Source organism: Garra rufa, chromosome 16 (genome assembly GCF_049309525.1).
Source record: "Garra rufa chromosome 16, GarRuf1.0, whole genome shotgun sequence".
Classification (NCBI taxonomy): Eukaryota; Metazoa; Chordata; class Actinopteri; order Cypriniformes; family Cyprinidae; genus Garra; species Garra rufa.
The window spans coordinates 37869600-37881933 of NC_133376.1; the positions used below are offsets into that span (position 1 = coordinate 37869600).

The 12334-nt window shown below is 33.2% G+C and overlaps 1 protein-coding gene across 1 annotated transcript in view; it reads right to left on the minus strand.

The window, feature by feature from the left end:
* Positions 1-729: 729 nt before the first annotated feature.
* slc36a1 (solute carrier family 36 member 1) overlaps positions 730-12334 on the minus strand; it is a 63811-nt gene continuing 52206 nt past the window's right edge. Inside the window, exon 12 of the mRNA XM_073820439.1 lies at positions 730-2358. Coding sequence (XP_073676540.1) covers positions 2090-2358 — 269 coding nt within the window. The 3' untranslated portion in view covers positions 730-2089. The remainder of the gene's footprint in view (positions 2359-12334) is intronic.

The window sequence follows — 12334 nt, forward strand, 5'->3', positions numbered from 1 at the left end:
ACAAAATGAGGGTATTTAAGGCGAGACACTGCAGGGTAAAAAACAAAACAAAAAACTAATAGTTATCACCTTACTTACCCAGTTGATTGATTACATTGATAATTGAAAGCATTTTTTTTGTATTACAAGTTTTCTAAAACGGGTTTAAAAATGCAAATGAGGCATTATTTAATGGAATACGCGCTAATTTGCATATCTAGTACAGCAATCTAAACACTGGATGAAGTCAGTTTCAAAATTCTTGTTTAATTTTTTGACATATTAGAGTCATAAGTACAGAGGAAATTTTGGGTATCTCATTTCTTCATGCCATAATTCATGATATATATATTTTACAATTTTTTGGGAAAGAAAATGTATAAAAACAAGCAAATTATATATGAACAAATCCCTCTGTAAAAGCCTTCAGGATTTAGACAGGAATAAAAATGTTAAGTGTTACTGAAGTAGAAATTTATGGCTCAGTGTATCATTTTGAGAAAACGGCCTTTAAAAATATGCATTGTCATTGAAATCTATTGACAAATAGATAAAGTGCTATAAAAGAAATACTTAACAGTGTTTTTTGGATGTTTTCTTTCCACTAGTCTGAAAAAAAAAAAACACTTTATGAAAAACCAAAAACTTGATGGGTGCATGAAAAAACAGTGTTTTTGCCTGCCTTCGGTTCAAATAATGCCCTACAACAAAAGATGCAGAATTGAAAAAGAGACCGTACACTTGCAAACATAAAGACAGGCAATCGGTTCTTTAATTCAAACACAGAGCACATAGCAGCTCTCAAGGCCTGCTGTTTTAAATCAACTAGTAAGACACAAAGAGGCAACTTCAACAGGTGGACATTGAAACTCTCATGTCGACAAATATATGAACGATACATACAAAAATGAGCAATGTGGCTTTTTTCTGTTTGTAGAATCTAACCTTTAAATACTTTCACCTATTTAAAAGATTTCAATTAGAGATATGTTCATTTTCAACAATGTAAGCATGAATAAACAACCTACAGCATACAATAAGGCAAAATAACACTGCAATTACAAAAGCTGCAGTTGAGTGCAAGACAAATTACAGTAAATGATAAAAAAAAACCCCTCTCCAGTCAATAACTTTGGCACTGCCATCAATATATATATATATATATATAGCAAATTCATACAACTAAAACCAAAAATTCAAGTACCCCAGTAAAAAATATGTTTAACACTATAGTACAAGTGTTTTAAAATTAAATGTACTCAACATGGATGCAGTTAAAAACACACTCCTGTTGGTTCTGTGTGCTAAATATTAGGAGATCTGGAGCCTGTGTTAAAACAATTATATACTGCACATCTGGAATGAGATCTGGCCATACTGATAAAAACTACAGCTAATCAGAAAGAAAAGTGAAAAAATCAAGTTATATCAACAGATTTCTCAGCAAGATGACTCACTGATGGCACCTGTTGAGTATAAAAACTTGAGACGGTAAAATAAACTAATGAAACATTACTTAAAAATTCAAATCAATAAAACTAAAACAGCAGTCACAGTGAAGATGAAATTATTTCAAGACCACTGATCTGACGTATGCTTTGACTGGTTGAGACGGAGAGGTACGGGATATCGTGTAATTGTGCAAACATAAAACATTCTGTACTTTGAATAGTTTTTCCACATATTTACCATCAAGTCTAGGTTGAGTCAGTGTGTAATATGCAGTAAATGACTCGCTTTTGGTCTTGAAAACAAGAGCCTTAGGAAAACAAAATACACATTTGTAAACAGAAATTACTCTTCACGTCACTTCCAGACTTACAGTAACACTGTAAACAAGCAATATAGATATTATTCCATTAATATTCACCTTAAAATTTGGATAAAAGCCTGTTTGACTCTAAAGATCCTATACAAACGTGTTCAATAAAACCAACGTAACTTGAGAATTTGATAGGAAGAGACTACAGTGCTGTAAAAAGGACAAAAACACATCAAAAATCCATAAGCCATCTACGGATGTTCAGTAAGATGAATCCCGAGTACTGTAGTGAGTAAATGATTCAGTGAGTCTGTACGGCCAACATATATTCTGTCGCTCTGCCAGCGTTTACAGCAGCTGAACAAGCGTGCTGTTGTGTCTGTTGCCGTTCCGTGCCACAATCTCCTGGATGGAGATGTACGTCCCCGCCACGAAGCCCACAAAGCCAATGAGGCTGATGCCGATGTCCTTGACCATCACCCAGGGCTTCATGTCTTCGTTATGGAAGGTGATGATCTGAAGCAAGGGAGGGATGATGAGGGCCAGAGCGCTGCTGCTCACGGAGCCCACCAGAGAGATCACTAGGTCAAGCTCGGGGATCAATATGGCCAGAGCACCTGCGGTGAGACAGCAAAGGAACATCACGTTAAACCGCACCACCACTTCCAGCTGCTGTGCTCCTCATGGTGTTTATATTGTATCATGTTGTAGACCGGGGGTCGGGAACATTTTTTTGACCAAAGAGACATTTTTTATATTTTGGCGAGTGCATTTTTTCAAAACAGCCATTAAAAAACAATATATTACTTATGTAAAAGTAAAGGTTTTCAATAAAATTTATATTTATAAAATTTATATTAACGTTCAACAAAATTGATTTTTTTTTTTTTTTAGAAAACAAGACTTAAAGGGATGGTTCGGAGTAGAATTGACTTCATTGCTATGCACTCTGAAGCCCATCTAAATACCCCATCCAAAGTTTTTTTTACCTTAGTCGAACATTTATGGAGCTATTAAGAGTTTTTCGAATTGCTTGTTACAGGGGTGAATGGCGACGCGTCGACGTCACTTCCCTGGTTTGAAAAAAGCATGTAAAAGTCCTCCTACTACATCTGTCTGCATGTCAACTTGTAGGAGGACTTTTACATGCTTTTTTCAAACCAGGGAAGTGACGTCGATGTGTCGCCATTTGTAGTTTTTGAGACTAGTAGGGATCGGCTAAAACGTGTTTTTAAAACACTCATGGTGGACTTACAAATGTTCCGATGCAGCGTTTTGTGAGTACATAACCTATTTACACTACTGTACAAGTTTGGTAAGATTACTTGCACGTTTAGTGGTGCAATTTACGAGATACATCACATGTACCATTCACTCCTGTAACAAGCAATTCGAAAAACTCTAATATCTCCATAAATGTTTGACTAAGGTAAAAAAAACTTCGGATGGGGTATTTACATGGGCTTCGAAGTGCATAGCAATGAAGTCAATTCTACTCCGAACCATCCCTTTAATATAGGTATCTTCAGTCATTTTACTTCTCAATTACACTACTAGTCAAAAGATGTTTAATGTTTTTTTTAAAGAAGTCTCTTCTCACCAAGCCTGCATTTATTTGATCCAAAATACAGCAAAAGCAGTAATATTGTGAAACATTTTTACATTTTTAACTGTTTTCTATTTGAATATATTTAAAAAAAAATATTCCTTATTCTTTGATGAATAGAAAGATCAGCGTTTATCTGAAATAACAAGCTTTTTCAACATTATACACTATACGGTCACACTTTATATTAGGTGGCCCTTAACTATTATGTACTTACATCAAAAAATAAGTACAATGTACTTAATGTGGACATATTGCATTGCGAAACACTTTTGCTTCTATTAAGGTGGGATATGGGTAAGGTTAGGGGCAGGTTTGGTGATATGGGTAGGTGTCAGGGTGGGTTAGGGTGTAACGGATGGGTCAACAGTGGGAATTACAGAAATTAATTACAAATGTGATTACATATAGGTTTAAAAAAAAAAAGATAATACAATGTAAAAACATTACCATTACACTATACTATTCAAAAGCTTGGAGTCAGGATAATTTTTTGGGGGGGGGGACAGAATAATGATGACAAAGACATTTATAATGTTACAAAAGATTTCTAGTACAGATAAATGCTGTTCTTCTGAACTTTCTATTCATTAAAGAAACCTGAAAAAAATCTGCACAGCTGTTTTCAACATCATAATAACAATACATATTTTTGAGCAGCAAATCAGAATATTAGAATGATTTCTGAATGATCATGTGATCATGAGTAATGATGTTAAAAATTCAGCTTTGAAATCACAGGAATACATTACCTTTTAAAATATGTTCAAATAAAAACAGTTATTTTAAATAGTAAAAATATATTTCCAAATTTTACTGCTTTGCTGTACTTTGTATCAAATAAATGCAGGCTTGGTGAGCAGAAGAGACTTCTTAAAAAAACCATAAGAATCTTACTGTTCAAAAATTTGTGTATTTTGATTTAAGAAAGTTTAGATATTTTTAAGTGAAAGACTAAAATACTAAGTAAGATTTTTTTTCTTAGCTATTATTGGCATTTTGGTTAAAGAATAAACTGTTTCTGGCATTTAATTTATAGTAAGCTCTTGTAGCTTCCGTTTCTTGTAGCCCAAGAAGGACTAAGACTAAAAACTATGCACCCTAATAGTCGACACATTAGTTGATGAAAAGAGGCTTAGTGGACCCTGGACCACAAAACCAGTCATAAAGGTCCATTTTTTTTTTAAATTGAGATTTATACATTATCTGAAAGCTGAATAACTAAGCTTTCCATTGATGTATGGTTTGTTACGATAGGACAATGTTATGGCCGAGATACAACTATTTACAAATCTGGAATCTGAGGGTGCAAAACAAAATCTAAATATTGAGAAAATCGCCTTTAAAGTTGTCCAAATGAAGTTCTTAGCAATGCATATTATCAATGAAAAATTAAGTTTTGAAATATTTATGGTAGGAAATTTACTAAATATCTTCACCGAACATGATCTTTAATTAATATCCTAATGATTTTTGGCATAAAAAAAAAAATGATACTTTAGACTGATTAGACTATTTTTGGCTAGTGCTACAAATATACCTGTGCTACTTAAGACTGGTTTTGTGGCCCAGGGTCACATACTTGAATTAGTCGCTGACCAAAAACAAAAAACCCTACTAAAAAATAATAAATAAATAAGATCACTCAGTCTATGGCGGAAAAGTCTTTAACACGGATGATATACATTTCTTTATTCGTTTTTTTATGTAATCTATCCTATATGCAGTTCTGCCCCTTTTCTTCTGTGTTTCCAGTGTGAAGGTAAGGTCGTACAAAGTTATGAATGAACCATTTCTTTAAAAGACTTCCCAGTCTACTGACATTTGTTATGACATACAATTCACATCATAATAACTTTCATTAACTCTACAGCAAATAAATCCACTTCACCAGCATTATTAAAACCACTCTGAAGCAGAAATATTTTCAAACCTAGCATACGTTTTGCATTTTAATAAATCAAATCCTTGCAAATGTCTCCTTGTATTCCTTTATAAAAGAAAAACACATTATTTGATACATTCTCACTGTGCCTCTAAAAGTTCCTTAATGCGCTCCTTGGGAAAAAAAGTGAGCGTCAAGCCTTGGAGAGGAAAAATGTAAAAAGCCAGAAGCTGAACGTAATGCTTATGAGTGCGTTTAATGTTGAGGAGAGGACAGTGGCCATGCTGCGTTCTGCTTTGGTAAGGAGTTATCTTGATCTGTCACAGAGGGGATTGAAGTATCTACGGAAAGGCCATGTTCTCAACCAAACAAGCCGTTTTTGATGTCTGTCGCTCTCCTCCGAACTTTCCTCTGTTTTTCACACTGCGCACGGCGGGAATACACCACAGCTTTTAAAACTTCAAACACTCACACTGCAAATTTCTGTTTGTCACACATGAACACACACATGAGCGCACACCCACTTCCCATCACTTATTATTTTCTACAGGTTTTTGGCTGCTCGCTTTCTTCTCATTTGACGCATAGGTCTTTTTGAAGCAGGATATCTGGTAAATCGACACTGAAAGGCTGATCAGTGATCAGACTCTGGAAGACTCTGGTGAGGGAAACCACACCGAACTGTAATGGGTTGTTCTGAGAGGCCAAATTTTAAGCCCAAGGGAGACAAACAGTCCAAAGGGGCTGAGATGTAGGTCACTTTGAAGATTTGAGAGACAAACACCAAAGAGATTATAAAGCAGACACAGGTGACAGATTCCCCTTGGGGTACTGAGAGCAGGACAAGGGTTTAAAAGCTATTGCAAAGTAAATTCACATTAGGGACATGTGCTGGATCAATTGATGGATCCTACTTAGCTCAGCTCTTCTGACAAACTAAATTGTACAGGCGTCCATGAGTCCGTGGCCAGTTACTCACTGGTTCCCTAATGTGATGATAGAGGACATGAATTTGCGGAGAGATTAGAAACACATTACAGGAAGATTACTGTATAGGTCAATGAGATAATGGTAATTGTTTCATTCAGAAACACTTTAAAAATGTGCATTGCGAAAGTATTCAAATATTTATTTTTCACATTTTGTTATGTTTCTGCCTTATGTTAAACTGCTTTAAATTACTTTTTTTCTTACCCACATCAATCTACACTCAATACACCAGAGTTGAAAAGCAAAAAAAATGGATTTTTAATATCTTTGCAAATGTATTAAAAATAAAAAACTTAAATGATTCCATTGCATAAGTATTCAGACTCTTATTTGGGTCAGTTGAAATTTAGCTCAGGAGCAATCATTGCTTATAGATATTACTACACTTCGAGTGGAGTTAACCTGTGGCAAATTCAATTGAACGGGTATGACTTTGAAAGGCACACGTGTCTTAAAAGGTCTAACAGCTGAAAATGCATATCAGAGCAAAAACTGAGCCCTGAGGTCAAAATAACTGTCTGTAAAGCTCAGAGACAAGATTGTATCAAGCCATACATCTGGGGAAGAGTTCAGAACTAATTCTGCTGCACTGAAGATTCACAGAAGCATGTAGTCTCTGTTACCCTTAATGGAAGAAGTTTGAAACAACCAGGACTCTTCCTAGAGTTGGCGAGAAGGGCTTTGGTTACAGTGGTGACCAAGAACCTGATGATCACTCAAGTTGAGCTCCATGATCATATATGCAGATGGAAAAAAGCTCACAGAAGGACAAACATTACTCCACCAATCTTGGCTTTATGGTGGTGTGGCATTCCTCTCCTCAGTGAAGACACATAAAAACACACTTGGAATTTTCAAAAAATCACCTAGGACCCTCAGACTGTGAAAAACAATATTGTCGGGTGTGATGAATCTCAATTCTAAGCATCACATTTGAAGGAAACCAAGCACTGCTCAACACCTGCAGAGCACCATCCCAACAGTAAAGTGTGCTGGTAGTATCCTCATGCTGTGGGGCTGTTCTTTGATTGGAAAAATAGCTAAAGCTAAAACCCAGTCCAGAGCAATCAGAACCTCAGACTGGCCAGAAGGTTCACCTTCCAACATGACAATGAGCCTAAGTACACAGCAAGAGTGGCTTATAGACAATTCTGTGAATGTCCTTGAGTGGCCCAGCCTTGGCTTGAATGCAATCAAATATTTCTGGAGAAGCCTGAAATGTGTGTCTGCTCCCATCCATCCTGACAGAGATTGAGAGGTGAATGGGTAAGGTGAAGAATGGCAAATAACTGCCAAATGTTGATGTGTAAATCTTGTTGCGTCATACCAAAAAGCCGGTAAACGGGTATGAATACTTATGCAATGCATATATTAATTTTTTTTAAATACATTTGTGAAGTTCTGCAATTCTGTTTTTGCTTTGTCATTATGGTGCATGGAGTGTATACCGATGTGGGAAAAAGTAATTTGAAAAAGTTTAACATAAGGCAGCGACATAAAAAGGGGTATTAATATTTTTGCAAAGGACTGTACATTAGGGCTGGGCAATTAATCGAAAAGTAATCGAAATCGACATTCAGAACCTATAATCGATCACATTTTTCCAGGTCGATTATTTAAATTCCTTTCCCTTTAAAAACACTACCGTGTGTAGTCACGTGACCCCGCTCCGTTACGTTACGTTATTCCGCCGACACGTCGATGGAGAGCTTAAACAGTATTTATACAGTAAAAAGTATTTACAGGATATACAAAAGTAATTTTATTTAGAAGAGATACTGCTTATTTTCTACTTTTAATATGAAAAACATTGAAAATAATTTATTTTGTTTCCAAAAGTGCAAGTTATTTATTTTCACTAATTTAAGAAAAATGTGACTTTTCGTTTTAAGCAATGTGTGCTTTAATTTCAGTTGTTCAACACTGATGTTCAATAAATAATCATAGATAGTAGATAGTGTGTGTTTCCTTCAATTATTTTAAAATCAAGTAATGCACCCTTTATTCAAAAATCTCTCACTTGTAATATGTGCGCATATTTACTGTACAAAACTTGTCAGTGAACTATGAGGGCAAAAAAATAAATATTATATAAATATTATATAAATATAATTAAATATAATTTTATTAATGAATAAAATAATCATTCATTAATCGTAATTGAGTTAAAATGTTCAATTAATCGAGATTTTAGGCCAAATTGCCCAGCCCTACTGTACATACATGCTTACAATGACTTAATAAAACTCGTCTATTATGATGATTTAACTGTTTTGATATCATAAAAAAGGAAAAAAAAAAACTTAATTGCAATAGAAAACTTCATGATAGAAAACTAATATTTGTTTGGAATAATATAATATATAATAATATATTATTATTATTTTTTTTTTTTACTTAAAAAAAAAAAAAATACAAAAACTGCTTCACTGCTTTTTGATATTTGACAAATAGTTTTCTGTACAAATAAAAGTTATTTCCCAGAAAACCAGGGGTAAAAACAACAGGAATTGACATCATGTGTTAAGGTCAGAAAATGTCCTGAAATGTTTTATAACACGGCTAGGTTAATTTAAGGATTAGTTCAATCAAGAATTAATATTTCCTGAAAATTGACTCACCCCTATGTCATTCAAGATGTTCATGTCTTTCTTTCTTTAGTCGAAAACAAATGAAGGTTTTTGAAGAAAACATTCCAGGATTTATATAGTAGATTTCAATGGGGATCAATAAGGAAGTACCATTCCAGTGTTTTTTTAAAGCAAATGTGCAAAGAAAGTCAAACATATTTTACAAAAAAGGTAAAACAACGATTTTGAAGTTGGATGAGAAAATGAGATGGAGTTTTTCGCCCTACCCTACCCTTTTTTTTCCCCGAACCGAATACACAGACAAAGAACTTTAGATGAATTAGATGAGTATTTGTGGTTCTAAAGTATCTAATTTTTTTTTTTTTTTAGAGAATGACCAATCATTTAGCAAGATAAGACCCTTATTCCTCGGCTGGGATCGTATAGAGCCTTTTGAAGCTGCATTAAAACTGCAATTTGGACCTTCAACCCGTTGATCCCCACTATATAAAGAAAAATGCTGGAATGTTTTCCTCAAAAAAACCTTAACTTCTTTTCGACTAAAGAAAGAAAGACATGAAGATCTTGAATGACATAGGAGTGCATAAATTACCAGGAAATTTTAATACAGAAGTGAACTAATCCTTTAAGGCTGTCAAATGTCATGTGGTACAACTTTCCAAAACTTATAATATTTATGAATTAAAAATGATTTGATATTTGTTTAAAGAAACGTTGAAAATAATGAACAAGATTAATTTTTACTCTGTGGCTGCACCTGCACATGATATTTTTGAGCCTTTATCTACTTTTTATTGCAGACTTTTATCAACATTTATCAAAGTCAACCGGCTTAAGCAAAATTGAGAAAATAAATGTGAAAAGATCTGAGCTCTTCTGCACTGAACACTGTCATCTTGTCTATATTAGTTAACATTTGTCATCATTCAGCCAGAAAGATTCCACAGAGCACATGTTTTAGACAACAGCTGGAGCTCTACTGCCACATCCTCACGTCTCTGCTCAGTGTTTAGTAATTCATGTCCTTTCCCAAATTTCAGAGATCAAGGCCAGTGCCGTATCGGAGACAGCTGCCATCTGTTTCTCTGTACTCAACCGGCCACGTCCACAGTCCCGTAACGATGGCTCCACATCTTAAACAAGCCATCCTTTAGGAAATACACTGTCGTTGAAAAGGTCAGGGTCAATACGATTTATTAAATGGTTTTTAATGAAAGGCTCTAATGCTCATCAAGGATGCATTTATTGGATCAAAAATACAGGAAAAAAACAGTAATATTGTGAAATATTATTGCAATTTAAAAGAATAGTTTAAACATTTTAATTAGGGCAGTCAGTTTAATGTGCTAACATAATTAATTAGTTGTGAAAAAAAATAATGGAAAAAATAATAATAATGCGATTAAACTATTTTCAAATCAAATCAAATCAAAATTTATTTGTTAAGCACCTTAAAAAACACAGCGTGTACCAAAGTGCTGTACAACACTATAAACACAATAAAAACACAGATATAGATAAGATAGATTTTATCACAGTTAACACGCTGTCCCGGTCCCCAGACCTGTACAATATCTTATATTTCACATAGTTGACTGTATATATTTATATATACTACCAATCACACAATATCACACAGGCAGCAAGAGCAATATAACACCAGTGCTGATTTTGTCCTGATCTATCACAAGCTTATATGTGACCCTGGACCACAAAACCAGTCTTAAGTAGCTGGGGTATATTTGTAGCAATAGCCAAAAATACATTGCATGGGTCAAAATTTTTGAATTTTCTTTTATGCCAAAAATCATTAAGAAATTAAGTAAAGTTCATGTTCCATTAAGATTTTTTGTAAAATTCCTACTGTAAACATATCAAAATGTAATTTTTGATTAGTAATATGCATTGTTAAGAACCTAATTTGGACAACTTTAAAGGTGATTTTCTCAGTCTTTTTTATTTTTTTGCATCCTCAGATTCCAGATTTTCAAATAGATGTATCTCAGTCAAATATTGTCCTATCCTAACAAACCATACATCAATAGAAAGCTTATTTATTGAGCTTTCATGTGATGTATAAATCTCAGTTTTGTCAAATTTAACCTTATGACTGGTTTTGTGGTCCAGGGTCACATATGTGATTTTATACAACAGTTTAGTAAATAAGAAAGTTGATATTGTGTTATATTTTAAACACAATATTATGTGTTTTTGCTAAATTTTGCAGAGAACATATCTGAAGCCACAGCATCTCAGGGCAACACAGCAGTGTTTATTATCTGAATGAATCTGCATTTTGAATGAATCGTGTGAATCAATTTACTTTTTAATTTAATTCTTGCTGGCAGATTTAGTTTATTATTTAGAGTATAATTTCATTAAAAATACAATAAAATTATAATAAAAACATCAAAGGGATAGTTCACCCCCCCCCCCCCAAAAAAAATAATTCTGTCATCATCTACTCACCCTCATGTCTTTTTAAACCTTTCTTTTGTGGAACATACGAGTTAGTAACAAAGCTGTTTTGATTACCAAAAACTTTCATTATATGAACAAAAAATGATATTATTTTATGTTTCATAGTTTGTTGCAGCATAAATGTTTGTGTAATAAATTTTATGTTGAATCTAATAAAATATGTCGACTTGATACTTTCTCATTTAACACAAAAACAACTTTAAATAATCTTTCGTGGGTATTTTCAGTCAAATGTATTTTGCGATGAATTAGATGAATTAATCAAAACATCATGTAATTAATTAGATAAAAAAATTTAAATCGACTGAAATATATATTAATATTTTAAAATATATTTTAATATTATTTAAAAAAAAGCAGAATTTTCAGCATCATTAATAAAGTCTTCAGTGACACATGATTTTTCAGAAATCGTTCTGATATGCAGATTTATTAAGAATTTTAAAGGAACAAAAAAATACTGACGTTTCTCAAATTATCTTTTATGTTCCATAGTTTGTTGCAGCCTAAATGTTTGTGTAATAAATTTTGTTGAATCAAATAAAATATGACTACTTGATACATTCTCATTTAACACAAAAATTGCTTTAAATAATCTTTTGTGGGTTTTTTCACAGTCAAATGTATTTTGAGATTAATTAGATTAATTAATTGACACATCATGTAATTAATTAGATTAAAAAAAAATCTAAATCAACTGACAGCCCTAATTTTAATATATTGTAAAATATATTTTATTATTAAAAAAAAATAATTTTCAGCATCATTACTCCAGTCGTTAGTGTCACATGATCCTTCAGAAATCATTCTGATATGCTGATTTATTATTAATTTTATATGAACAAAAAATACTGAGATGTTTCTCAAATTATCTTATTTTATGTTCCATAGTTTATGTTGCAGCCTAAATGTTTGTGTAATAAATTTGTTGAATCAAATAAAATACGTCGACTTGATACTTTCTCATTAACACAAAAATTGCTTTAAATAATCTTTTGTGGGTTTTTTCAGTCAAATGTATTTTGCGATCAATTACATTA